Source organism: Sminthopsis crassicaudata, chromosome 1 (genome assembly GCF_048593235.1).
Source record: "Sminthopsis crassicaudata isolate SCR6 chromosome 1, ASM4859323v1, whole genome shotgun sequence".
NCBI lineage: Eukaryota > Metazoa > Chordata > Mammalia > Dasyuromorphia > Dasyuridae > Sminthopsis > Sminthopsis crassicaudata.
In genome coordinates this window covers 7,493,987-7,521,712 of record NC_133617.1, presented here as the reverse complement: position 1 = coordinate 7,521,712, position 27,726 = coordinate 7,493,987, and the positions used below count along the sequence as shown (strand labels likewise).

The 27,726-nt window shown below is 63.8% G+C and overlaps 1 protein-coding gene across 1 annotated transcript in view; it reads right to left on the bottom strand.

Moving 5' to 3' along the window:
- Positions 1 to 587: 587 nt before the first annotated feature.
- Positions 588 to 27,726, bottom strand: part of BCR (BCR activator of RhoGEF and GTPase) — a 46,455-nt gene continuing 19,316 nt past the window's right edge. Inside the window, 22 exon segments of the mRNA XM_074290941.1 lie at positions 588 to 1,497; positions 1,681 to 1,843; positions 1,944 to 2,049; positions 2,534 to 2,668; positions 2,939 to 3,078; positions 4,470 to 4,579; positions 4,657 to 4,716; positions 11,347 to 11,478; positions 11,751 to 11,848; positions 12,824 to 12,898; positions 13,093 to 13,197; positions 13,595 to 13,670; positions 13,884 to 14,003; positions 14,369 to 14,537; positions 14,887 to 15,008; positions 18,596 to 18,736; positions 19,337 to 19,389; positions 19,687 to 19,747; positions 19,870 to 19,977; positions 20,375 to 20,560; positions 20,938 to 21,042; positions 22,375 to 22,538. Coding sequence (XP_074147042.1) covers positions 1,408 to 1,497; positions 1,681 to 1,843; positions 1,944 to 2,049; positions 2,534 to 2,668; positions 2,939 to 3,078; positions 4,470 to 4,579; positions 4,657 to 4,716; positions 11,347 to 11,478; positions 11,751 to 11,848; positions 12,824 to 12,898; positions 13,093 to 13,197; positions 13,595 to 13,670; positions 13,884 to 14,003; positions 14,369 to 14,537; positions 14,887 to 15,008; positions 18,596 to 18,736; positions 19,337 to 19,389; positions 19,687 to 19,747; positions 19,870 to 19,977; positions 20,375 to 20,560; positions 20,938 to 21,042; positions 22,375 to 22,538 — 2,519 coding nt within the window. The 3' untranslated portion in view covers positions 588 to 1,407.

The following is a 27,726-nucleotide window of genomic DNA, read 5'->3' as shown; positions in this document are numbered from 1 at the left end:
GGGGGCGCACCCTCCCTCCCGGCCGCTCAGTGTAAAGGCCTCGGGCCAGTAAAGCCCAATGCGTGGGTGGGAGCCCCAGCTCTGGGGGGGTCATGAGCCAGCCCCTCGCACCCACATGCAGAGGTCTGCTCGTTAAACTCTACAAGCGGGGGGGGGGGGGGGGGGGCGTCCGTGGCTTCCCAGCCTGGGCCCCGGGATTGCGCCATCTCCTCCTCCGTATAAGAGTGGGGGGGACCAGACAAAGGGGCCCCCACGCCTTGGCTGGCTGGCTTGCAGGAGCAGCCAGAGGGGAAAGGGCAGTGGGGGGGGCTCTGCCTCCCCCGCCCCCTCCCGCAGAAACTCCGGGGTAACGGAGACCCATCCCCGCCCTCACGAAAGGCTGCTTGGGCCGAGACGGAGGCCGCTGGCTGAGCACACTGCCCATTCGTGGCAGGGAGCTTGGTGGGGGCGGGCCCACCCGGGCCCCCAGAGTCGGGGCATCTGCAGCAGAGGTTCCCCACGGTCTCAGAAGCCGTTCTGGCCAGCCCGCCCCCCTCGGCCCCACCCCTGGGCGGCGCGGGGTCAGCTGGATGGCAAGGGGCACGGGGCACAATAAAATCTGTGGTTTAATAGTCAACATTCCACGTCCTATATAAATAAGAACTGAGGGGGGCGGGGGGCCGGGCAGGACCCCCCAATGTCTACAAGCCGCCAGAGATGGAGGGGGGAGGAGGAGGGGGAGGGGGAGGAAGAGGAGGAGGAGGAGGAGGAAGGCCCAAACCTTCTCACCTGCCAGAACCACAGGGATTCGGAGGCAGAGCAGGCCGCGGGTTGCCACCGAGGGCCCGGCCTGGCCAGATGGGCCCGGGCCGGATGGGTGGGGCCCTGGACAGGGGACGCAGGGCCCGGGAGGAGCTTCCTGCCCCCGCAAAACTCAGATAGCAGGAGAGGCCGGAGCCACCTCCCCCAGAGAAGGCTTCGCTCCCAGGCCGCCCGGCCCCGTCAGCGCAGGGGGCCCCAGAGAGGGCGGAGGAGATTCAAGTATCGGAGTCTCTTCAGACACAAAGTCAGAAGTCGGTCAGCAAGCGGAGGCCGTGGGGGCCACTGGTGGCAGTGATGGCTAAAGAAGGCCGGGCCAGGACCGGGGGTGGGGGTGGGGGGCCATTCCCCCCTGGCCCTGGGGCAGGGCCCGGATGCGCACGAGGAGGTGGGAGAGGGAGAAGCGCACAGGGGGTCTCGGGGGCAGGAGGCCTCCCGGGCCGTCCCCCTGCCTCCCTGAGAACCCCTGGTGTCCTCCCGGTCGGGGAGCCCGCCAGCTCTGGCCTCGAATCCTTGCCCTGCGGCCTCCGCTTCCACGGGAAGAGGGGCTCCTGGGCTCACTCAGGCCCCCGCAGCCCCGCCCCCACTGCACACGGGCCAGTGGTCATGTCACACTTCGGTGGAAAAAAGGATGCTCTGTCTCTTGGTGTCCGGGGCTGGCAGCGTCTCCAGCTGCAGGAAATAGAGCAGCACCTGGACCTGGGGGGGGGGGGGGAGGTGAGAGGCCAGCCTCTGCAGAGTGGCCCCAGAGCGTGAGCGAGATGCCGGGCGGAGGGCACCAGAGGGAGGATGGGCAGCCCACTCCCGGGGGTTCTCAGCTTAGCCCCGGCCTGCAGAGCCTGGCCCCCCGCCCCGTGTACGCCCCCCGAGAGGCCCCCTTACCTGGGCCATGACCTCCAGGGACCAGCTGTCCGCCATGGTGAGGGGCTGGCTCGGGGTGGGCGGCACCTTGCTCTCCTTCTCCGAAGGCCTCAGCAGGGTGGGCCCGAAGACCGTGGCCAGGTTGTGCAGCGACATCTTGTTGACCGTTTCCTTCTCGGCCACCCTGGGGGGGGGGGGCAGTGAGGGCGGAGCCCCAGCCGCCACGAAGGGGAGGAGCTTGTGTCCACTGGGCCCGTTCCCTCCCCCGCCCCCTGGGCCCCTACCTTTTCAGATGGTCCAGAAGGAAGAGGAAGGTGAGGAGGCTGGGCTCGGGCAGAGACAGCAGCAGGTTCAGCATGCAGCTCTCCTTGGCCACGGGGTCGGAGAGTGCTGCCGGGAGAGGGGGAGGGAGTGAGGGCCCCGCAAGGAGGGGGCCGCGGCCGGAGTCCCTCCCGCCTCTCACGGGGCCCTGGGAGAGCACAGAGTCCGGGGAGATGGGCACCGGGGGCACAGGACCCGGGGAGATGGGCACCGGGGGCACAGGACCCGGGGAGATGGGCACCGGGGGCACAGAGTCCGGGGAGATGGGCACCGGGGGCACAGGACCCGGGGAGATGGGCACCGGGGGCACAGGACCCGGGGAGATGGGCACCGGGGGCACAGAGTCCGGGGAGATGGGCACCGGGGGCACAGGACCCGGGGAGATGGGCACCGGGGGCACAGAGTCCGGGGAGATGGGCACCGGGGGCACAGAGTCCAGGGATTTGGGCATCGGGGGCACAGGGCCCAGGAAGATGGGCATCGGGGGCACAAGGTACCAGGGGGCACAGGGCCTGGGGAGAGCCTTCCCGGAGGAGCCGCCCCAAGGACGTACCGATGCCCTCGGCAAAGCTGGGGTAGAGCTCGTCGGTGAAGAGGGGCTCGGGCAGCTCCCGGAAGTAGAGCTTGAGCGTCCCCGCGATGGCGTTGACGTCCATCTCGCTCATCATCACGGACACGTCTTTATTGTCTGAGAGCAGATTGGGGGGGGGTTCGGACTGACCTGGGGCGATGCGCCTCCCCCCTCCCTCCAAGGCCCGGCTGCCCCCGGGGCCCCCCATCCGCACCAGTAACACTCATTTCCCCCCAGCCCGGGCCCCCCACGCCCCCTGACTCTGAACTGCCAGATCCTGCTGGGGGCGGGGCCAGCCGGCTCAGGGGAAGGGGGGTCCTGCCGACCCCACCCCCACCCCCGGCCTGGGCTCCCGGTCACTCAGGAGGAGGCTCTGGGAGAACTCACTGACGTCGAAGGCGGCCTTCAAGGCCTGGATGTCGGTGGCCACCCCCGACACGCGGTAGATGCCCACTTCCTCCATGCCCCGGCGCTCGATCTCCTCCACGCACTGGCGCACGATGTACGGCACCTTGGACCTCTCCCTCCTGCCGGGACACAGAGCCGCGGGGAGTGAGTGCGGCCCGTTCCCGGCCTGCGAGCGACGGGGAGGGAGGCAGGGCCCCTCCCCACTCTGCACCCCTCTTCTGGGGAGGATCCCAGGCTAGGATGGAGCTCAGGGTCCGGGACCCCGAGGAGAAACGAGGCGGGCCAGAATCGGGGCTCAGGAGGACCATGGCACGTGGGGGCTGTCCTAAGGAAGCTGCCCCATGACCCTGTCTGGACAATGGCCACGAGGGCCCGGCCCAGGCCTCGGGGACCCCATCTGAACAATGGCTGCGGAGGCCGGGGCCAGGCCTCGCCTCCCCCATCCCAGCAGGGCCAAGGAGGCCTTGAGCTCAAAGGCCGAGCCCCGCCCCCCCGCACAGGCCGTAGCTGGGGAGCCCCCTCCTGTGCTCGACCATCCCCCGGCCCCTGGCATTGCGTAGCTAAGGAAACTGAGGCACAGGGAGGCTAAATGACTCCCCAGGGCTTCAAGCCCGGGGTCTCTGCACCCCCTGCAGGAGGGCCCGGCCCAAGCCCGGAGTCTCTGAGCCCCCTGCGGGAGGGCCTGGCCTAAGCCTGGGGTCTCTGCGCCCCCTGCGGGAGGGCCGGCCGAAGCCCGGGGTCTCTGCGCCCCCTTTGGGAAGGCCCGGCCCAAGCCTGGGGTCTCTGCGCCCCCTGCGGGAGGGCCTGGCCTAAGCCTGGGGTCTCTGCGCCCCCTGCGGGAGGGCCCAGCCAAAGCCCGGGGTCTCTGCACCCCCTGTGGGAGGGCCGGCCGAAGCCCGGGGTCTCTGCGCCCCCTTTGGGAAGGCCTGGTTAAAGCCCGGGGTCTCTGCACCCCCTGTGGGAGGGCCGGCCGAAGCCCGGGGTCTCTGCGCCCCCTGCAGGAGGGCCCAGCCAAAGCCCGGGGTCTCTGCACCCCCTGTGGGAGGGCCGGCCGAAGCCCAGGGTCTTTGCACCCCCTTTGGGAAGGCCCGGCCCAAGCCCGGGGTCTCTGCGCCCCCTTTGAGAAGGCCTGGTTAAAGCCCGGGGTCTCTGCACCCTCTTTGGGAGGGCCGGCCGAAGCCCGGGGTCTCTGCACCCCCTTTGAGAAGGCCTGGTTAAAGCCCGGGGTCTCTGTGCCCCCTGCAGGAGGGCCCAGCGCAAGCCTGGGGTCTTTGCACCCCCTGCGGGAGGGCCTGGCCCAAGCCCGGGGTCTCTGCGCCCCCTGTGGGAAGGCCCAGCCAAAGCCCGGGGTCATTTGATCTAAGCGCCATCTCCCGCCCATCCCGCTCCTGGTCTGGCTTCCCGCTCACTGCCCCCCCCCCCCCCCGCTGGAGCCCCCAGGGGAGCGGGCCCTGGAGCCTGGCCCAAAGGCCTGGGGGGGGTAGGCTCAGCCGGCGGGCCCACCACTCACTTGGTGACCACCCCGATCTTGACCCCGAAGACGCCCGTCTGCTTGCGGGAGGGCATCCTCTTCAAGCTGAACTCCCGGCTGGTGAACTTCACGGACAGCTTCACCTCGATCTGCCCGGGGAGACGGGGGTCAGGGGTCGCCCTGCCCGCCCGGGCCCCGCCCCACCCCCCGCCGGCCCCACACTTACACCATTCATGGCGATGATGGCCCGCTGCCAGTCTTTATCCTGGAGGGCCTGGGGGTCCAGCTGAAAGACAAGGAGGGGCCCTTAGCGCCCGGCCTGAATGCCCGCTCCCGAGCACCTGGCCCCGAGGGCCCGGCCGTCGAGCACCCAGACCTTGGGGCTCGGGCCGGCGCGGAGGCTCCTCCGGGGTTCCAGGTTGGCAGGGAAGCCCGCGGAACAGGGCAGCCCGGGAGCTTCAGTGGAGGCCGGTTCCGGGGGCTTTCCCTGAGACCATCCGCCCCCGGCACCAGGCACGCAGCAGGGGGTCTCGTGCCGGCAGCCCCGCCCGGGCCCAGGTTACCTCGCCCCGGCCCGCTCTGCGGCGGATGTGGGCCCACAGCGTCCGGCCCCGGCAGAGCCCCGGCAGGGCCATGGGGAGGGCGGACCCCTCCTTCATCCTTGGCCTTGGGGCGCTGGGGTCTGGGCCGGGCTGGTGGGCCCGGCTTTTAGCTGCTCTCTCAGGAAGGCCCCGCCCCGGCCCGGGATTCCAGGGTTCCGGGAAGGGACGGCCGCCCTTTGTTTCCAGGAGCGCTCGTTTCCTTTCTGAAGCGCCTCCTTTCCAGCCGGGGCGGGGGGGGGGGGGGGGGAGCCTCAGCAGGGGCCTCCCTGGGGGACAGACCCCGTCCCGCCCGCGCCCTGCCGGCCCTCCGCCACCTCATGAGGGCTCGTCCTAGGAGGCTTCGGGGAGATCCCCGGGGACGGGGCGCTCCCTCCCCCTGCCCGTGGCCTCCGGGTGCCCAGCGAGTGGATGCCTGTTTGGCCATTGCTGTCCCGGCGGGCCGTGGGCCCCTGGAGGGGAGGGGGAAGGCAGAACACGCCGCTTCCGGCCCTTTGTGTGAGCCCGGCACTTAGCCCAATCCCCAGCATACAGGAGGCGCTGCATAAATGCTGGTGGATGACTGCAAGTCACCAAGCCTGTTCCTGGTACAGGCCACACCAGCCCCTCCCCACGGCCCCCATGATGCCCTCGAGCAGCCCCTTGCCCCCCAGAATAGCCCAGCCCGCCCCAGGCCTCGGGATGAGAAGGCGGAGGGGAGGGCCAGAGGGAGGCCCTTGGTCGGAGGAAGCTCTGGGGCCGACTGGGACTCGGGGAGTACCAGAGGGTCAGCGGGAGGAGGGAGGGAATGGGGACAGAGGAGGCCGGCGCCGGGCAGCGGTGGGCATGCCTGCCCCCTCGGAGTGCCGGCAAAAGGCGCCCGGGGGCACGGCCTTGGCTTTGGGCACGGGAACCCCAACCCGCCCCTGGGCACTTCAGAGAGCAGCCAGTGGCCTGGAGGTGCCACCAGACAGGTCGAGGGCCCCGGCGTCCATGCCCAACACATGCCCCAGATCTCTCAAAGCTCATCCTTAATCAGCCCCCCAAGAGGGGCTCACACAAGCTGGTTCCCCAAAGGGTTTAGTGCTGGCGCCCGCACGTCAGCCCCCCAGCACCCCCCAAATGCATCTGATTCCGGAAAGCTGGCGCTGCCCACGCTTGGGAGGCTGAGTAAGGAGAGCTTCCGTTCACACCAAAGCAACAGCGTAAGTCATGGAAAAGAGGGGGCTCCCTCCCTCCCTCCCTCCCTCCCAGAGGACACCCCCTGCCTCCGGGTCCAGCACTTCCTCCGTCAACAAACACCGCTGCATGGTTTCTAAGGGCGTCGGCCCCGGTGGCCGCTGGCTGAGCGGCAGGTGATTCACCCACCCCTGCCGGGAAGCCCTGGGGGGGGGGGAGCCTGCTCTGGGGCGAGCTCGGGGGCACAGCCCGGAACAACCAGCCCCAGGGCCCGGCCTGGCACCAAAAGCCAGCCCCAGCCGGCCGTTCCTAAGAGAGGCCCAATCTCCTTCTCAGCTGGCAACGGGCAGCCCGAGTCCCAAGGCAGCCTGGGATTTTGCCCGCTGAATTCTGGCTTCCCTTGAAGCTCAGCTTTAGGGTCCCCCCACTTCTCAGTCACACCCGGGGCCAGCGGTCACTGCCCCCCATTTTCAGCCTCACACCCGGGGCCAGCGGTCACTGCCCCCCATTTTCAGCCTCACACCCGGGGCCAGCACTACTTTCCCTCCGGACATCCACTCTCCTGCATATGTTCAGGACAATATCATAAGGGTCCCTCCCAGTGACAACCTCCATAAGGAAGGCGGGGGCCGGTCCCTGCTCCCGGCAGCGCGTCCCCCTGCTCCGTCGCGATCCCGCCGTCCCCACAAGTTACCGTGCTTGCGTCACCAAGCCGGGAGGCCGCCGAGGAAGCCTGGGGGGTTAGGGACTCGGCCCAAAATCGCTGAGGAGGCCGCAGAGCGCTGTCTGCGCTCAGAACTTAGGGGGCGAGGACTCCTTCCCTTGGGCCCTCTTCCTGCTTCTCCAGCTCCGGCCCCGGCTTTGAGAGGACGGTTCTCACGGGGCCCCCGGGGCTTTCGGCCTATGACATTCCTGCCTTCCGGGGCCTCCTTCACAATCCCATCTGTGGGAGCGCCCTCCTCATCCTCCCGGGCCCGCCTCCCCTCAAGGCTCAGGCCCAGATCCCCCTCAGTCCTCAGCGACTGCCAACCGCACTCGGCCGTCCTGCCCGCCGTATCTCTACTGCCCGCTTCAGCCCCTCGTCTGCCGGAGCCCCCGGCTCCCACCTCGGACTCGGGGCCAGGCTCCGGCTGCACCCCCACGGTGGCGTTTCCGAGGCCCTTCCTGCTCCCGTCCTGCCAGAGGAGGAGGCCGGAGCTGCCACCTTCCTGAGACGCGCCAAGGGCACACAGGACGGGGGCATAGAGCTGCTTAATTCCAGAGAAAGAGGGTACCGGGGGAGGGACAGGACCCCTTCCCGAAGAGGGAAAACCAGATGGAAGAGAAATCCAACCAGGAAAGCCCCAAGGCCGGAAGGAGGGCCCCTAGCTGGGGAGGGCCCGACGGAGTCACCAGCGTGTTCTCCCGCCGGGACGCAAAACCGCTGGCCGGGACCCTGGGCCCGCCTGCACGTACAGAGAAAGGGGTGGGGAAAGCAGAGGCAAGCTGCCCTCACGGCCCAGAAGAGGAGAGCTGGAGGTCCGGCTGGCAAAAACCGGGCCCCGTGTGCGAGGTTCCCTCATCCTCCCAGAGCCCAGACTTCCAAGCGCATCGCCAGCCCCCGGAGAAGCCCATCCCTCGGTGGATTAAGAGGCAGACGCAAGGCCTTCGAGGCTCTCTGGAGCGGGTGCGAGGAAGCAAAGTGCCAGTTCTGGAAACCAAAGTCCTCCCCAGCACAGAGCCCCTGGTGTGAAGGTCCCGAGGGACGGATCGGAGGCCGGACTCGCTCACCGCCAGTCCCTCACAACAAACAAGTGTCAGTTGTCTGCCCCTCCTTCACATGATGGGTGCGGCCCGCGGCCCATTGCAGGGCCAAGATGAAATCCCTGGGGATGGCGCGGGGGTCTCCAGCCCGTGACCCTCACAGGGCCGCCCCATCCACAAGGGAAAGGCCAAAAGGATTGAACGAGGCCGACGGAACGAGTCGGCCGGATGATCCGTGGGGCTCACTCAGTGCGCCAAGGACGGCAAAATGCCGGGGATCTGGGAGGCGTGGCCCGAAGGCCCTCACGAGAAATACGTGGGCAGCCCGAGGGAGAGAGCTGGCGCCCAGGCCGTGGGCGCCCAGGCACGCAAGAGAGCCAGAGTGCAGGAGGAGAACCCGCTGAGGGACTGGGAGAGGGAGGACCGCCACAGACACGTGGGAGCCCAGTCCAGGGCCTTCAACAGCACTTCAACAGGATCTTGGCCCATAGAGGAGGAGGGAGGAGCAAGGCCCATAGAGGAGGAGGGAGGAACAGGGCCCATTGAGGAGGAGGGAGGAGCAAGGCCTATAGAGGAGGAGGGAGGAGCAAGGCCCATAGAGGAGGAGGGAGTAACAGGGCCCATAGAGGAGGAGGGAGGAGCAAGGCCCATAGAGGAGGAGGGAGGAACAGGGCCCATAGAGGAGGAGGGAGGAGCAAGGCCCATAGAGGAGGAGGGAGGAACAGGGCCCATTGAAGAGGAGGGAGGAGCAAGGCCTATAGAGGAGGAGGGAGAAACAGGGCCCATAGAGGAGGAGGGAGGAACAGGGCCCATAGAGGAGGAGGGAGGAGAAAGACCTATAGAGGAGGAGAGAGGAGCAAGGCCCATTGAAGAGGAGGGAGGAGCAAGGCCCATTGAAGAGGAGGGAGGAGCAAGGCCTATAGAGGAGGAGGGAGGAACAGGGCCCATAGAGGAGGAGGGAGTAACAGGGCCCATAGAGGAGGAGGGAGGAGCAAGGCCCATAGAGGAGGAGGGAGGAACAGGGCCCATAGAGGAGGAGGGAGGAGCAAGGCCCATAGAGGAGGAGGGAGGAACAGGGCCCATAGAGGAGGAGGGAGGAGCAAGGCCCATAGAGGAGGAGGGAGGAACAGGGCCCATTGAAGAGGAGGGAGGAGCAAGGCCCATAGAGGAGGAGGGAGGAACAGGGCCCATAGAGGAGGAGAGAGAGACAGCCCATAGAGGAGGAGGGAGGAGAAAGACCTATAGAGGAGGAGGGAGGAGCAAGGCCCATTGAAGAGGAGGGAGGAGCAAGGCCTATAGAGGAGGAGGGAGGAACAGGGCCCATAGAGGAGGAGGGAGGAACAGGGCCCATAGAGGAGGAGGGAGGAGAAAGACCTATAGAGGAGGAGAGAGGAGCAAGGCCCATTGAAGAGGAGGGAGGAGCAAGGCCTATAGAGGAGGAGGGAGTAACAGGGCCCATAGAGGAGGAGGGAGTAACAGGGCCCATAGAGGAGGAGGGAGGAACAGGGCCCATTGAGGAGGAGGGAGGAGCAAGGCCTATAGAGGAGGAGAGAGGAGCAAGGCCCATTGAAGAGGAGGGAGGAGCAAGGCCTATAGAGGAGGAGGGAGGAACAGGGCCCATAGAGGAGGAGGGAGGAGCAAGGCCTATAGAGGAGGAGAGAGGAGCAAGGCCCATTGAAGAGGAGGGAGGAGCAAGGCCTATAGAGGAGGAGGGAGGAACAGGGCCCATAGAGGAGGAGGGAGGAGCAAGGCCTATAGAGGAGGAGAGAGGAGCAAGGCCCATTGAAGAGGAGGGAGGAGCAAGGCCCATTGAAGAGGAGGGAGGAGCAAGGCCTATAGAGGAGGAGGGAGGAACAGGGCCCATAGAGGAGGAGGGAGTAACAGGGCCCATAGAGGAGGAGGGAGGAGCAAGGCCCATAGAGGAGGAGGGAGGAACAGGGCCCATAGAGGAGGAGGGAGGAGCAAGGCCCATAGAGGAGGAGGGAGGAACAGGGCCCATAGAGGAGGAGGGAGGAGCAAGGCCCATAGAGGAGGAGGGAGGAACAGGGCCCATTGAAGAGGAGGGAGGAGCAAGGCCCATAGAGGAGGAGGGAGGAACAGGGCCCATAGAGGAGGAGAGAGAGACAGCCCATAGAGGAGGAGGGAGGAGAAAGACCTATAGAGGAGGAGGGAGGAGCAAGGCCCATTGAAGAGGAGGGAGGAGCAAGGCCTATAGAGGAGGAGGGAGGAACAGGGCCCATAGAGGAGGAGGGAGGAACAGGGCCCATAGAGGAGGAGGGAGGAGAAAGACCTATAGAGGAGGAGAGAGGAGCAAGGCCCATTGAAGAGGAGGGAGGAGCAAGGCCTATAGAGGAGGAGGGAGTAACAGGGCCCATAGAGGAGGAGGGAGTAACAGGGCCCATAGAGGAGGAGGGAGGAACAGGGCCCATTGAGGAGGAGGGAGGAGCAAGGCCTATAGAGGAGGAGAGAGGAGCAAGGCCCATTGAAGAGGAGGGAGGAGCAAGGCCTATAGAGGAGGAGGGAGGAACAGGGCCCATAGAGGAGGAGGGAGGAGCAAGGCCTATAGAGGAGGAGAGAGGAGCAAGGCCCATTGAAGAGGAGGGAGGAGCAAGGCCTATAGAGGAGGAGGGAGGAACAGGGCCCATAGAGGAGGAGGGAGGAGCAAGGCCTATAGAGGAGGAGAGAGAGACACAGCCCATAGAGGAGGAGGGAGGAGCAAGGCCTATAGAGGAGGAGGGAGTAACAGGGCCCATAGAGGAGGAGGGAGTAACAGGGCCCATAGAGGAGGAGGGAGTAACAGGGCCCATAGAGGAGGAGGGAGGAACAGGGCCCATTGAGGAGGAGGGAGGAGCAAGGCCTATAGAGGAGGAGGGAGGAGCAGGGCCCATAGAGGAGGAGGGAGGAGCAAGGCCCATAGAGGAGGAGGGAGGAACAGGGCCCATAGAGGAGGAGGGAGGAGCAAGGCCCATAGAGGAGGAGGGAGGAACAGGGCCCATTGAAGAGGAGGGAGGAGCAAGGCCCATAGAGGAGGAGGGAGGAACAGGGCCCATAGAGGAGGAGAGAGAGACAGCCCATAGAGGAGGAGGGAGGAGCAAGGCCCATAGAGGAGGAGGGAGGAACAGGGCCCATAGAGGAGGAGGGAGGAACAGGGCCCATTGAGGAGGAGGGAGGAGCAAGGCCCATAGAGGAGGAGGGAGGAGCAAGGCCTATAGAGGAGGAGGGAGGAACAGGGCCTATAGAGGAGGAGAGAGAGACACAGCCCATAGAGGAGGAGGGAGGAGCAAGATCTATAGAGGAGGAGGGAGGAGCAAGGCCCATTGAGGAGGAGGGAGGGACAAGGCCCTTACAGCACAAATGGAAGGGTCTCCCCATGGGCAACCCCCAGGGGTGAGCCGGCGGGAGGGAGAGGGGCTCACCTGCATCTGCCCCTTGCCCATCATGCGGTCGGTGGTCTCGCCATCCTCCCTGCTGAGCTTGGTCTTGTGGTAACACTTCTCGTAGCACAGGAGCCGCAGGGTCTGCGAGCCCTCCAGCTCGATCTCGAACTCCTGCCCGGGGAGGGGGGAGCCAACGGGTCAGCGCCCCGCCCAGCTCCAGGGGCAAGAGGAAGGAAGATGGCGGGCATGGGGGGGGCAGCAAGGGAACAGGGTGGGCGGAGGCCACGAGGGGGGCGAGGCCAAGGGGGGGGGGGCTACGGGGCGCCCCTCCCAGGGCACTTCAAAGAAACTGTCTCTCCAGGGAAAAGTCTGTCCCCAGCAGAAGTCATTTCCAGAAGAAGCTACTCTCCTCCTGTGCCCCCTTCCTGTCCCCCAGCCCTCACCTCGTTCCAGTTGGGCTCGGCCGTGTCCCTGTAGACCCGCGTCTTGGCTTTGTTCACGAAGTAGCCGAAGGAGTCGACTTCCAGGGTGCAGTAGAGATCTGGGGGGGGGGTGCAGTGGACTCAGTGCGCGGACACCTCGGGGCACAGGAGCTCACTGCCTCTCAGGCCGGCCCTCCCGCCAGCCCTTCCCCCCAGAAGACACTCTCCCGCTCCCACAGACCCCCACTATGAGTGAGGGCCAGGGGGCCGGGGTGGGGGTGGGGTGCAGGCCCTGGGGCCGGAGAGTAACAACAGCGATAACAGTGAGTGCTCACAGAGCACCTGCAGGCCTGTTTTATCCTCCCCACAATCCCCAGGGGCAGGAGCCATTATGATCCCCATCTCAAAATTGAGGAAACTGAGGCAGGGGATGGTAAAGGGGCCCGGGTACAGCCTACCACTGCGCCCCTGAAGAGGAAGATGGGGGGGGCCAGCAGAAGTGTCAGGGTGGAGGGATGTGGAGGTCAGGAACCAAGTCCCAAAGCAGGGAGTCTTGGGGGCTCATGAAGGGGGAGACCCCCGCTGGAGTGTTCTCCCTGGACCTCCCCAGGATGGGGGCTCTAGTCTACCTAGACCCCCCCACCTGGAGCACTCCTGAGGTCTCACAGGGACAGGGCACCTCTACTTCCCCAGAGCCTCATTCCCTCTCAGCTGGGCTATGGTAATTGTCTGCCTCAGCTCCCTCAGCTCAGCTCCTACCAGTGCTCCCGCTCCTCGTCATCCCCCAGGCGCCCCCCAGCCTCCAGGAGCAGATGTGGAATGCTCCATCTGCTGCCCAAGCCCGCCGTGCCCAGTCCCCTCCTCCCCTCCGCCCCTCCCAGCTGGATTTCCTGCCTCTGGGTTTGAGGGCAGCTGCCCGGCCCAGTACCCAGCCTCTGCACGGGCTCCCCGCCCTGCACCTGGGAGCACGCGCCCTGCTCAGCCCCCAGTCACAGGGGCCCCTGGGGGCCACGGACTCCCTTGCTTTCGTCCCACCCACACCCGGGCCATGGGAAAGGGGGCGCGGAGCCGCCCACAGGCCGGGGGCCGCTTACTCGAGCTCTGTTTGAATCCTGCGGCCGAATGGACGATGACGTTCAGAAAGCCGTAGAGTCCGGTGGATTCATCATCTGGGAGAGAGGGGGGGGAGGGTCAGAGCTGGGGATGGGGGCAGGGAGGGGGAGGGGAGGGGGGCAGGGGGAAGAGAGATGGAGGAGAGGGGGGAGAGAAAAGGGGAAGGGAGGAAGGGAGGAGAGGGGAGAGGAGGGGAGAGAGAGGAGGAGGGAGATGGGGAGCGGGGGAGGGAGGCAGAGGCTGGCCTCACCTTCCTTGTTGATGGTCAGGGGGATGTGGTGGACCGTCTGGAGCTTGACGCAGGAGTTGGTCAGCATCTGGATCTCCAGGGAGGTGAGAGAGAAACTCTTGAAACCTGCGCAACAAGGGGAGGGTTGGGGGGGGCAAAGTGGCCTGTGACCTTCCAGGAGAGGAGAGGGAGGGAAGAGACCAGGAGGTCTGGGCCCCCAAACCCAAGGGGCACGACCACATTGCTGGGCTCCAGGGCCTGGGGCCTCCTGAGAACCACAGACTCCTCGTCTCGGCTCCACGCAGCATCCCCACTCCTTGCTCCTTCCCAGCAGAGCGGGAGGATGCCTGTGAGAAGAGGCCTGAAGGCAGCACAAGGGGGTATGGGCACTGGAGAGGGGGCTGGAGGGCCAGAGGGCAGGGAATGGCGCAGGAAGGGGCCGGGGCGAGAAGGGCCGGAGCGGTGCCCGGTGCGCAGGCCCAGAGGCTTTCTTGGCCCGGCCGGAGCCCCCGGGACCACTCACACTTCTTCTGCTGCTCTCGGACATTCTCCCTCCACTCTGCGCGCTCGTAGTCAGACGAGATGAGGAACGTGTAGCTCTGGCAGGAACACACAGAGCCGGCCCGTCACCCACTGCCTCGCTCCACAGGTGGGCGCCCCAAAGCTATTCTGGTCGCCCCCCCTCCAGTGTCCCCCACTCTGGTGCCTCCTCCTTTCAGTGTCCTCCCCTCCGATGTTCCCACCCCCAAGTCCACCGCCCCTCCTCCGACTCTTCCCAGCAGCACGAGCCCCTGCCCGCTACCCACGCCCACCTTGCCGTGGCGGTTGTGGACCCTGAAGGCCATGCTGGGCGACATGAGCAGCAGCAGAGACTCTTGTTCCGAGAGCTTCTTCTTAAGCCTCTCAATGGCCTTGCTGCCTTTGTTGGCCCTCTGCCAGGAGAGAGCCGGGTCAGGAGGTCAGGGGCAGCGGGGGCGGTGGGAGGGGGGGAGCGGGGCCTCCCCTAGGCACCTCCCCTGGGCACCTCAGCATCTGACTAGGGCTCAATGCCCAGGGCACATTTGGGCTCCAAGGCAAGTGCTGGAGTACAGGAGGCCTGTCAAGGGGCAAGCCCTTCTCTGCTGGAAGCCCCTGCCCCTCCCCCAGAGGCTTCCTGCCCCTGAGTCCCCTTGCCCCTGACATCCCGCTTGCCAGCTTTGTGGAGGGGACTTAAGGCGGGGTCCTCAGGAGGTGAGGGGAAGACCCCACAGCCCCTTCCCTGCTCATGTCCCCCTCCCCTGCCTGGGGCAGCTCTGACCTTTTCCCGCTGAATGTCACTCTTGAGCTGGGAGATCTTGATCTTCATAGCGTCCAGCTCCTCGTCGGGCACCAGGGGGATGGCGGGAGCAGCCTCAGCCTCGTCCAGGGTCTGGAAGCTCAGGTCCGTGAGCGGGATGTACCACTTGCAATCGTACTGCTGGTTCTTCCTAGGAAGGGGAGATGTGGGGGGCCTTGGCGTGGGCCACAGGCACGGGGGAATCTCATGGGCATCTCGTGGGCCTCGGTTCCCCCAGATGTAAAGAGGTAGAGTGGATGATCTGCTCTGGATACCCTGAGCCCAGTGGAGGGGGCCCTGCCTTGCCTCCTCCGCGAGGCCTGTAAAAATCTGGGCACAGTAGCTCTGGGGGAGGGGCAGCACCCAGCCCATCTGGGTGCCAAGGAAGAGCCTGGGTCTAGAACTAGCCCCTGATGTCATGGAACTGAGGGGAGGTGGGCAGAGCCTGGCTAGGAGGCAGGAGGCAGAGCCCAGGGGCACAGAGGACATGGGGAGCTCACCCTCCTATCTGCTTCTTGAGCTTGGCACACAGGAAGAGGTCCGTGAAGAGGAAGACGTGCCGGAGCTTGCGGGCGCCCTCCACCAGCTCCACCATGAAGCTGTCCTTCAGGAGCTGCCGGTGCTGCCCCAGGGAGCAAACGCTGCTAAGGGGGGGGTGGCCGCTGCTGCCTCGTCCAGCCGACCCTCCCCCCGTCCCCACCTGAGGGGGCACCCATGCCTGGAGCTGGGAGAGGTGATCTGCCAGAGCCCACCACCACCGCACATCCACACCCTGCACACACACCGCCCCCGCAGGCACCTCCGGGGCACCTAGGCACCCGATGGGCACGCCTGTGCTCGGGACCCGCCCCCTCACACACACATGCAAGGTACCATGGCATGTGACGGCTGCCCTCGGGGAGCTTCCCTTCTCCGGAAGGGGAAAGGTCTCTAGCATGGCCTGAGGATGAGGGGGGAGGGGGCAGTAACCACGGCAAAGGGGGCTGCCCAATCAGAGCTGGCATCCAAGCTGAGCCTTGAAGGATGCCGGGATTCTAAGAGGCGGAGAAGAGGGGGCACTGGGTTCCAGACCGGAGGACTAGCCTGGGTGAAGGCACAGAGCTGGGAGAATGAGTACGGGCAGCCTCGGACGTCAGGGAATGAAGGGAAACCACGGGGAATGGACCTGAAGGGCCCTCCGGTCCCTCCTGGCTCAGATCCTCCCCTCTGAGGTGTTTACACCCAGGAGGGTTGTGGAGGGCAGCTGCTGCCACACAACCTGTGCCTGTGCTTGCCGTCCCAGGTAGGACCGCCAGAGGCAGGGCTTCACGACCTAAAGCCTGTGCTTGCCATCCCAGGTAGGACCGCCAGAGGCGGGCCTTCATGACCTAAAGCCTGTGCTTGCCGTCCCAGGTAGGACCGCCAGAGGCGGGCCTTCACGACCTAAAGCCTGTGCTTGCCGTCCCAGGTAGGACCACCAGAGGCGGGAGCAGGAGCCCAAAGCCGGCCACAGCCCAGCTCTCTACCTGATGCCTGACTCCATCCATTAGAATTCCCTGCTGCTGCTCTGAAAGGCGTTTCTGGGCCCAGGACACAAGGATCCCCAGCACCGGGGCCCAGGTTAGGAGCTCCAGACAGCTCCCAAGGGATGGCCACTGGGGTCAGGAAGCTGGGGAGTTAGGGTGTGAGCTGCATCCCTGACTGCGACCCCACTGCTACCACCTGGCCCAGGAGGGGGAGCCGTGTGGAGGCTGCAGGAGCTGCTGCTGTGCCCCAGTCCCAGGACTGGCAGACTCTTCCTCCAGTTAAGCCACTTTGCTCTGCTGTCCCCAGAGGCCCACTGAGGCTAAGGGCCTCGCAATGCCCGATTACCCTCCTGCAGCGGGCACTCTCAGACGGAGACAAGAAGAGCACTGTGTATACAGCTCCTTGGGCACATTTTACACATGAGCGGGCACAAGTAGTATCTGGGGTGGAACTCTAAATCTGTGGCTCCCACCACGCCCGAGGCTGCCCGCACAAGGAAGTAGCAGCCCCCTGGCCACGTCCAGCCCCAGCCCTGCACCCCTATCCTCTCTGGCCAACGACCCCGTGACCTCACGGCATGACTGCGCCACCGCCTCTGGCCAGACCGACGCCCCCTCAGAGCCCACAGGCAATGTGCCGGTCAAACTGGACTGCGTATTGCATCTCCTTCCTGTGTGTCTCTGCAACAGCGAGACACCCCTCCTGGATGGCCACCCTGCCCTGCCAGGCCCCCGCTCCCTTTTGTCTGCAGCTCGTGCTGACCTTTCGGTAAGCGGGGCGTGACTCCCCGGGGAACACCGGCTCCCTAGGGATGGGGAACAGGGCCCGGCCCACCAAATACTAGGGTAGCTCCCTCAGTAGATAGTGAGCTTCCCAGGAAGGAAGGTATTCAAGGAGTAGTCAGGGATTGTGTAGAAGGAATTCCCGCTCCAGGTTAAGGGATGGCCAAGCAGCCGCCGACTCTCTGAGCACTTATCACTTATTATCCTGTCCATCACCCAGGACTCCCCAAAGGATCCGCGCTCTCCCTTCCTCAAAGCATGCTTGAGCACTTGCTCACACGTTAGCTTCCTCCCCCATGTTTGCTCACTCACTCGCTCACTTCCTCACTCACTTCCTCATGTACACGTACTACACACTTACTTCCTTATTCACTTTCTCACTCGTTTCCTCATGCATGGGTACTTAGACACTTATTTCCTCACTCACATACTTCCTCATGCATATGTGCACTTACACACTTATTTCCTCACTTACTCTTTTCCTCATGCACATGTGCACTTATACACTTACTTTCTCACTCACTTCCTCATGCACATGGGCACTTACACACTTACTTTCTCACTCCCTTCCTGATGCACATGGGCACTTACACACTTATTTCCTCACTTACTCTTTTCCTCATGCACATGGGCACTTACACACTTACTTTCTCACTCACTCACTTCCTCATGCACATGGGCACTTACACACTTACTTTCTCACTCACTCACTTCCTCATGCACATGGGCACTTACACACTTACTTTCTCACTCACTTACTTCCTCATGCACATGGGCACTTGCGCACTTATTTCCTCACTCCCTTCCTCATGCACATGAGCATTTGTACACTTACTTCCTCACTCCCTTGCTTCTTCATGCACATGAGTACCTGCACATTTATTTCCTCACTTACTCTTTTCCTCATGCACATGAGCACTTGCACACTTACTTTCTCACTCACTTCCTCATGCACATGGGCACTTACACACTTACTTTCTCACTCCCTTCCTGATGCACATGGGCACTTACACACTTACTTTCTCACTCACTTCCTCATGCACATGGGCACTTACACACTTTCTCACTCACTCACTTCCTCATGCACATGGGCACTTACACACTTACTTTCTCACTCACTTACTTCCTCATGCACATGGGCACTTGCGCACTTATTTCCTCACTCCCTTCCTCATGCACATGAGCATTTGTACACTTACTTCCTCACTCCCTTGCTTCTTCATGCACATGAGTACCTGCACATTTATTTCCTCACTTACTCTTTTCCTCATGCACATGAGCACTTGCACATTTATTTCCTCACTTACTCTTTTCCTCATGCACATGAGCACTTGCACATTTATTTCCTCACTTACTCTTTTCCTCATGCACATGTGCACTTACACACTTACTTTCTCACTCACTTCCTCATGCACATGGGCACTTACACACTTACTTCCTCACTCGCTCACTTCCTCATGTACAATTGCACACTTTCCTCACTCACTCCCTTCCTCATGCACATGTGCACTTGCACACTTACTTCCTTACTCACTCCCTTCCTCATGTACATGTGCATTTACACACTTACTTCCTCACTTACTTACTCCCTTCCTGATGCACATGTGCACTTACATACTTATTTCCTCACTCCCTTCCACATGTGCACTTGCACACTTATTTCCTCACTCCCTTCCTCAGGCACATGAGCACTTGCACACTTCCTTCCTCATGTACAATTGCACACTTATTTCCTCACTCGCACACTTCTTCACACTCACTTTCTCACTTGCATACTTTCTCCTGCACATGAGCAGTGGCTCCTTCCCTCCCTCCTTCCTTCTCCCCATACACTTCTTCACTCACTTGCTTGATCGCTCACATGCTTCCTCTGTGCTTTTACACTCGAGCGGTCACAAGTAAGGTCTGGGCTGTCACTCACCTCGCCCTTCTTGACCGTCATGGACTGCCTCCGGGGCGTGATCTCCTCGTTGATACTGGACAGGAAGTTCTGGGAGATTCTCAGGGCGTCCTGCAGCAGGGGGTGGTCCGGGTGGCTGGGAGGGGTGTGCTTCAGCAAGTCCTGCCCCCCGAGGAGAGAAGGTGACAGTGAGCGGGAGGGGGGAGCAGCCCCAGGACCACCGGGCTGGGAGCCGGGAGCTGTCAGGGCAGGCCATCCGGCAGCTTCCTGGAGGGGGCAGGCATCGGGGGATGATCTCTTGGAGATGTGGCGGAGCTCACGCCTCTGGAAGGCGGCTTAGGTTTGAGCCGCCACCAGTGGGTGCCCACTGCAGCTACCCGGGGGCTGGTGGAAGGTGAAAGTGGAAGGGGACGTCCGGGCCACGGAGGCTCAGGGAGAGCAGGGCCTCGGTCCTTAGCTTCTGCACCACGGCAGGGCTCGGCCTCCTTTGGAGTCAAGAAGGGTCCGAGACACGGAAGATGCAGCGACCCCCCCAGTGCCAGCCTCCTGTGGGTGGGAAACTCCCTCCCTAAGGTGACCCAGGAGTTGCTGGCACAGCCAGTGGGGGATGGGGGGAGGGAACGTGCCACCCCCCCTGGGCACAGCCATCCACGCCCACGGCCCCCAGTGTCCGCATCCGTGCCCTGGACCTGTTAGGTGCTCACACACGGGCACACACTCACTCACACTCACTCACACACTCATGCTTTCCCATGGACTCACGTGAAGGACCAGAGTACTGCGGGTCACGCGGTCCACAGGCTTGTAAAGCAGAGCTGAGGACAGAGGGAAGGAATCAGGCCGGTTCCCCGCCTCGGGCCCCGACGGGAGGTCAAGGGAATCCTAAGGGCCCCGACCGGGGGTTTCTGGGCAGTTGGGACTCTCCGAGAGTGGGCAGAGGATCCGCGGGGCCCCGGGGGGACAAGCTGGCCCTGGGCTCATTCTCAGCCAGACATGGCTCGGGTTGGAGGGCCCGACCAGCTCGGAGGCCCGGGGCACCCCTCCAAGGAGAAGGGAGCCCTGCCCCACCTCCCCTCCCCCTCCACCCCGCCCCCGGGGCAGCAGAGCCTCACTTTCCAAAGAGTTTTTGGTTGTCGGATCTTTGGAGTCCTTCATGCTTCGGGCTCGCAGGTTCTGCAAAGGAAAAGGGCCAAGGTCCGCGGCGGGCCGGCAAGGGTCGGGGTGGGGGCCCCCGCCGGGGCCCGGGGAGGGGGGGGCTGACTGGCGCCCGCGGGCCCACCCCCGCAGACCGCTACCTCTGAGATCTCGGCAAACTGGGCGTTGGCCTGGCAGCACTTGTCCGCCATCTCTATGGCTGCCTCGTAGTTGTCCACGAAGGCCCGGTACACCCCGAGCTGGCTGGCCTGTGGGAGAGAGTCCGGTCAGGCCGGCCGCGGCCCGTTCTGTGCCCACCCCATGGCGACCCCGGCCCGAGGGGGAAGCCCCGGGCGTCCGGAGACCAAGGGAAAGAGCTCGGCAAGGGCAGAGGTTGGGGGACCGGGGGGCTCAGACAGAGACCCCCGAGAGTGGAACAAGCCCGGAGGATGGCCGGGCTCTGAGCCTGAGCCTCAGGACTCAGTGACAGTGGCTCAGGGGCCCCGGAGGTCACCGCCTCGGCCCGGGTCATCCTCCCCCGGACCCCTGATGTGGGCAGAGAGACAGAGACAGAGAGAGACAGACAGAGAGGAGGGAGAAGCTTCAGGGTCAGAAGGACCCGAGGGGAGGGCCACGGGCCCGCGGGCACACTCCCTCCGCACTCACCAGCTTCTGGAAGAGGTCCCCGACCTGCTGCTGCGGGCTCCAGCGCTCCACGCGGGGGCCCAGCCCGTCGTAGAACTCCTTGTGGATCTCGTAGAGCTCGGGGACGTTGAAGAAGATGGTCTCGATCTGCTGGCCGGTCAGCACCGGCTGGGACGTGGTGGCCGCGGCCTTGAGGGGCTTCATGGGCTGCGGGCGGGCGCCGGGTGAGGGGGGGGCCGCTCTGGGCCCACAGCCCTCCCTCGGGGCCCATGAGAAAGCGGGCTCTGTCCAGCCAGGCTGATGGGAGAAGGGGCCTTTGCCTGCCCCCCAGGCCCCGCTCCCTCCTCCCTTCCCTCCAGACTCACGAGCTCCCCCTGCAGGTCCCCCCTCCCTGCCTCCGACTGCAGAATGGTTTTGGAACCAACAAAGACGCTGCCCCTCCTCCCAGAAGCCCCCGCTGGGGACATCCCCAGGACCATCAGCTCCGTGGGGAAGGGACACACCGAGGCCAGAGAGCAAGGGGCGCTGGCCCCCCTCCTGGCGCTGGCCCTCCCCATTACCCCATCCGTCCTCAGCCAGCCTACCAGCAGCAGCGCCTCCAGGTGGCCCAGGTAGGTTTTTTCACTGTCCAAGATGGCAGACAGGACCCATCTTCTCATCTCCAGGCCCTTCTCCACGTCCAGCTCGCTCTAGGGGAAGAGAAGTTGGGGCCCGGCCAGGGTCAGCTGTGGGAGCCCCCACCCCCTCAGGAAAGAGAATCGGGGGGGGGGGCGTGTTCCTGGATGGGACGGACCAACCCCCGGAACGTTTCCAGCCCAAGGCCTCCTCCCTCCTCGAAGTGTTTTCTGCCCCGTCGGACCCTCACAATTGCCTTGGGAGGTCAATGCTATGGTGACTCCCATTTCACAGATGAGAAAACCGAGGCTGACAGAAGTAAAGTCAGGAGCTGGGAAGTGTGAGGCTTCCAACCTGGGCCTAGTGCTCCATGGGCCTTGGTGCTCCCCAGCGGCCACATGAGTGCTCCGCCCAGGGCTTTTCTGCTTCTTACACCTGACCACAGCCCCATGGCCGGCCATGGTCTAACATTCAAGGCCCCTAACCAGCTCCTGACCTCTCCTAACTCCCTTCCCCCTTCTGCCCCAGTCAGGGGACATCTCCAGGAAAAGGTTTGGGGGGGGAGGCGGTGCTGCCCCTGTTCCCACTCAAGCCCTGCCAGTCATCCCAGTCCGCCTCCAGCAGCGCCCCCCGGCCCGCCTCCAGTCTCCAACAGCCCCCCCAATTTACCTCTGGCACCCCGCTCCGGTCCACCCCCAGCAGGCCCCTCCCATCCACTCTTCGTGGGCCTTCCCTCCTTGCCCCTCCTTAGCACTCGTCAGGACCCGGACTCCTTCCCCTCCACAGAGGGCCCCAGGGGGGTGGACTGGCACTAATTCTGGCCTTAGCGAACATGGAGGGGCCCTACAAACGTCGATGCCCCCACGCGCCCTGAGCGGCGGCCTCCCTGTGGCCGAAGACGCCCGGGATCTGCTGCGTGGCGGAGCCAGGCCCCCGGCCCCCTTCGTGCTCGCTGGGGCGCTCGGACCGGTGCCCGCCCATCCTGGCGCCCCCTGCGCCGTCCAGCCTCTTCCTGAAGCCCCCCGGGCCCCTTGGGAACAGCAGAGAGGGGCCGGGGGCCGCTGTCCTAGCAGCACAGGGATTATTCTCAGGCCCCCGAGGTTCGAGGCAGCCGGGGCTCAGGGTGTGTTACCTCGATGGCCAGCCTCATGTCACGAGCCCCGAGTTCAGATCCCTCACAGGGCCCCCCCCCGGACTGACCCTGGGCTGGGCCCCCCCCAACAAGCTGACCCCGGGCTGGCCCTTCACTGTTGCCTGCCCCAGTTTCCCAGCATAAAGGGGGCACCACTCCTCCCAGAGATGCTTTTTGGGCTTTTGGGGGCACACAGTTGGTGTCACATAAACGCTCATTCCCACGCCTCCTTGGAGCGTGTTCCCCGCCCCTCCCCATCCCCGCCAGCACTCACCGTGCCCGAGGTCAGCACGTCGTGGCCGACCCTGCTCTGGCCCCCGAGGCGCGGCGAGGAGGAGGGCGAGTCGTCGATGAAGGGCATGCGGTCCTGCTGGCGCCTCTGCTCCTCCGCGTGGTCCGCGTCATAGGCGTAGCCCGGCGGGGTCCCGAACGCCGAGTCTGGGGGTGAGGAGGCGAGCGAGCTCAGGGCGCGCCCGGGACCACAGGCCCGCGCCGAGTGGAGGGCCCAGAGCCCCCCAGGGACCGGAGACTCTGGGGGAGTGAGTGGCTCGGGCCTGGCTGGAGGCCGGAGCACTCGCTCTCAGAGCCTCCCACGAGCAGCCGGGGCCCCTCGGACGCCTGAGAGAGCGCGGCGGTCACTGTCCGGAGAGACGGGGCCGAGGCAGGACCGCCCGGGGGTCCTAGCTCCGATGCAGCGGGGGGGAGGGGGAGACCCATGGGAACAGACTGGGGCCCAGTCAGGGCAGAGGGCAGCCACCGGGGCTGGCTCCCTGCTGGGGCTGGGCCAGACCCAGCCACTGCCCCCCCCGCCTGTGGTGACAGGTCACTGCCCCAGGCCTGGGAGAGGGCCCCCCAGAGCTCAGAGCTGCTGCTGCCCCCCAGGGGGGTCCGTGGTGACCCCCCCAGGGATCAGAGCCAGGGCTGAGGCTGAACACCCCCCGGACAGGAATGTGACGCCTGGGGGGGACCCAATGGCCGAGCCCTAGGCTGTGACACTGGCAGGGGATAATGGAGCTTCCCTTCCCCCTCATCTGAGCCTCCATACCAGCCTCCCCTCCTCCTCTCCCCTCCAGCCTCCCCCAGAACGCACCTGGTGCCAGGCCAGGGGAGAGTCCTGCAGACCCCTCAGCGCGGGCACCATGCCCACCTCCGTGCCCAAGGTCTCTGTGGGCTTGATACCCCCAGACTTCCCCTGGCATGAGCACCCGGAGGTGAGCCCCAGCCCTGGGTGTGGTCTGGCCAGACTTTGTCCTCTGGGCCGCCTGGGCGGGGTAGAGAGGAGGCTGGGAAAGGCCCAGCCTCCCGGCCTCCAGCCTGGGGCCGAGCCACCTGGCAAAGTCCCGTCTCTGACTTTGGGCTCCCGGCCTCTACCATCTCCTCCAGATCTGGGGTGTGACGATCAGGGCCCCACGGCCCATGAGGACAGAGGCTCTCGGCCCCCACAGACGGCGACGAGTAGCAGAGCCAAAGGGAAGGCTGGGGGGCTCTGGGCGGGGTCGCGACCACACGTTGGGCCCGGCCCCGGCACCCCCAAAACTCATCCTTCTGAGGCACTACCTCACCCCTATGGAGCAACGCAGGGGGAAAAGGACAAATGTTGGAGGGAACGTGGGGAAAAGGAGGTGTTAAGGCATTGTTGGTGAAGTTGTGAACTGATTCAGCCGCTCTGCAGTGCAGTTCGGAGCTATGTCCAAATGGTTATAAAATCATGCAAATATCACTATTAGCTAGGGAGCCCGCAAGAGATTTTTTTTTTAAGAAAAGAGAAAGAAAGAGAGAGAGAAAGAGAAATGAAGGAAGGAAGGCAAGAAGGAAGGGAGGAAGGGAGAAAGGGAGGAAGGAAGGAAGGAAGGAAGGAAGGAAGGAAGGAAGGAAGGAAGGAAGGAAGGAAGGAAGGAAGGAAGGAAGGAAGGAAGGGAGGGAGGGAGGGAGGGAGGGAGGGAGGGAGGGAGGGAGGGAGGGAGGGAGGGAGGGAGGGAGGAAGGAAGGGAAGGGAGGGAGGGAGGAAGGAAGGAAGGGAGGGAGGGAGGGAGGGAGGGAGGAAGGAAGGAAGGGAAGGAAGGGAGGGAGGAAGGAAGGAAGGGAGGGAGGGAGGGAGGGAGGGAGGGAGGGAGGAAGGGAGGGAGGGAGGGAGGGAGAAAGGGAGGAAGGAAGGAAGGGAGGAAGGAAGGGAGGAAGGAAGGAAGGGAGGAAGGAAGGGAGGAAGGGAGGGAGGGAGGGAGGAAGGAAGGAAGGGAGGGAGGGAGGGAGGGAGGGAGGAAGGAAGGAAGGAAGGGAAGGAAGGGAGGGAGGAAGGAAGGAAGGGAGGGAGGGAGGAAGGAAGGAAGGGAGGGAGGGAGGGAGGGAGGGAGGAAGGAAGGGAGGGAGGAAGGAAGGAAGGGAGGAAGGAAGGAAGGGAGGAAGGAAGGGAGGGAGGGAGGGAGGGAGGGAGGGAGGGAGGGAGGGAGGAAGGAAGGAAGGAAGGAAGGAAGGGAGGGAGGGAGGGAGGGAGGGAGGGAGGGAGGGAGGGAGGGAGGGAGGGAGGAAGGAAGGAAGGAAGGAAGGAAGGAAGGAAGGAAGGAAGGAAGGAAGGAAGGAAGGAAGGAAGGAAGGAAGGAAGGAAGGAAGGAAGGGAAGGAAGGAAGGAAGGAAGGAAGGAAGGAAGGAAGGAAGGAAGGAAAGGAAGGGAGGGAGGGAGGGAGGGAGGGAGGGAGGAAGGAAGGAAGGAAGGAAGGAAGGAAGGAAGGAAGGAAGGAAGGAAGGAAGGAAGGAAGGGAGGGAGGGAGGGAGGGAGGGAGGAAGGAAGGGAAGGAAGGAAGGGAGGAAGGGAGGGAGGGAGGGAGGGAGGGAGGGAGGGAGGGAGAAAGGGAGGAAGGAAGGAAGGGAGGAAGGAAGGGAGGAAGGGAGGAAGGGAGGGAGGGAGGGAGGGAGAAAGGGAGGAAGGAAGGAAGGGAGGAAGGAAGGGAGGAAGGGAGGGAGGGAGGGAGGGAGGAAGGAAGGAAGGAAGGAAGGAAGGAAGGGAAGGAAGGGAAGGAAGGAAGGAAGGAAGGAAGGAAGGAAGGAAGGAAGGAAGGAAGGAAGGAAGGAAGGAAGGAAGGAAGGAAAGGGAGGGAGGGAGGGAGGGAGGGAGGAAGGAAGGAAGGAAGGAAGGAAGGAAGGAAGGAAGGAAGGAAGGAAGGAAGGAAGGAAGGAAGGAAAGGAAGGGAGGAAGGAAGGAAGGAAGGGAGGAAGGGAGGGAGGGAGGGAGGGAGGGAGGAAGGAAGGAAGGGAAGGAAGGAAGGGAGGAAGGGAGGGAGGGAGGGAGGAAGGGAGGGAGGGAGGGAGGGAGAAAGGGAGGAAGGAAGGAAGGGAGGAAGGAAGGGAGGAAGGGAGGGAGGGAGGGAGGGAGGGAGGGAGGAAGGAAGGAAGGAAGGGAGGGAGGGAGGGAGGAAGGAAGGAAGGAAGGAAGGAAGGAAGGAAGGAAGGAAGGAAGGAAGGAAGGAAGGAAGGAAGGAAGGAAGGAAGGAAGGAAAGGAAGGGAGGGAGGGAGGAAGGAAAAGAGAGAGAGAGGAGAGGAAAGGAAGCCAGCGCTCTGGTAGAAGAGGGCCTGGCTCCCTCTTGCCCAGGTGACAAAGTCCAGGAGGGAGCCGCAGCAACCCAGGCAAAGGTCAGCGGAGGGCGAGCGCGGAGGGCGAGCGCGGAGGGCAAGGGTGGAGGGCGAGCGCGGAGGGCGAGCGCGGAGGGTCTTGGGGAGGCCAGGGCCCAACCCTCAAGGAGTCTGGGCAGCAGATGGGGAGCCAGCCCCGCGCCTGCGAGGACGCAGCCATTCGCCATTCGCTCTCTCTCCATCGGAAACAAGCTCCCAACTGGCCTCGGGAGGGGGCGCCAGAACCGGGCCACATTCTAACTGGGCCTGATTCTCAGAACAGAGAGGAACATGGGGGAGGAGCAGGACGGAGCCCTCGGGTGTCTGTGACACAGGCTGCCCTGCACCCCCACGTGCGGAAGCAGGGGTGGCTTAATCTCTCCTCCAATCTGCCAAGAAGCCTTTAGCCGGGTCTTAATGCTCCAAGTGAACCTGAGCTGCACTGCCCAGTGAGCTCAAAGCCTTGGGGGGGGGGGCGCCTCCCTCAGGGCAAGAAAGCCCTGTAGGTGGGACTGCCCAGTGCCGGGGGTGCAGATAACCGAGAGACTGCTGGGAGCCGGGAAGGGGGAACCTGCGTAGGAGCCGGCCAGGGATGCACTGGAAGGGTGTGAGGGACGGGAGGGAGGGGAGAGGCCGCAGCCAGGGAGGGAGAGAGGAAGCTCAAGATGGGAGATGTGCAGGAGGGGAGGGGGCTGCAGGCCCAGAGAAAGGGCCACTACTCTCTCCAACCAGATGAACCAAATCAGTTCCAACAGAGCAGTGATGAACTGAACCAGCTTCACCCAGCGAAAGAACTCTGGGAGACGACTAGAATTCCCAATCCCTCTATTTTTGTCCGCCTGCATTTCGGATTTCCTTCACAGACTAATGGCACACTGTTTCAAGTCCGATTCTTTTTGTGCAGCAAAACAACTGTATGGACATGGATACATATAATGTATTTAATTTATGCTTTAACATGTTGAACATGTATGGGTCAACCTGCCATCTGGGGGAGGGGGTGGGGGGAAGGAAGGAAAAGGTTGTAACAAAAGGCTTGGCAACGGTCAGTGCTATAAAATTACCCGTGCATATGTCTTGTAAATAAAAAGCTATTTTGTAAATAAAGCTATTAAAAAAAAAAAAGGGGGGGGCCACTGCATGAGGCGGGGCACAGGATGAGAGGGGGACCAGAACCAGAGAAGGGCCACAGGACAGGAGAGGGACCACCTCCTGCCTCTCAGCTTGGCCTTGGTCCTCACCCTCACCTGGCCCTCTTCTAGGTCTTGACCTTTACAGCAGAGCAGCTGCACTGGGCCGTGTCCTCCGCCCAGCCCCCTTGCCCTATCGCCATTTGCTTGTGGCCTTCCAGAGCCAATTTCACTGGGGTCGGATGAGGGAGGTGTGGTCAGACTGCCAACTTTCTGAAAAAGATCTGGGGGGACTAAGTGGCCCCCAGGCTCAGCAGAAGTCAGTAATGGGGTGCAGCGGGCAGGACACTCCCACAGCCTCTTGGGTTATGTTAAATGAGGAGGGACCTCCATGATGAGGGAAGGGGCCGTCCCCCTGCCTCTGTCCTTGTCACACACCTTCTGACCATTTCTAGGAGCCAACTTCCATTCGTTCGTTTGAGAGTGTCCAGAGAAGGTCAATTGGACCAACAAAGGACACATAGGGTGGGTCTTTTAAACATGTGGAAAGATGGAGCCGGGTTTAGCCTGGGAAAGAAGGCTGAAGGGGCTGGAACACCTCGGGGGGCAGTGCCCAGAGGGCCACGTCTGCAGTCAGCCAGCCTCAGACACTAACCAGCTGTGTGGCCCTGAGCAATCCAGGGTCTGCCTCAGTTTCCACATCTGGAAAGTAGGAAAGCACCTCCCTTCCAGGGGATTTAATGAAACCATAGTTGTAAAAAGCAGTCCCCGGCAGACAGTAGGCTACACAGGAGAATACTGGCAATTAGTAGGGTCCTTACTGGCCATCTTCAAGTGTCTAAGGCGTGGTGGCAGTGGGGGAGGGGCCCGGCAGGCAGCAGGATGAGGAGAG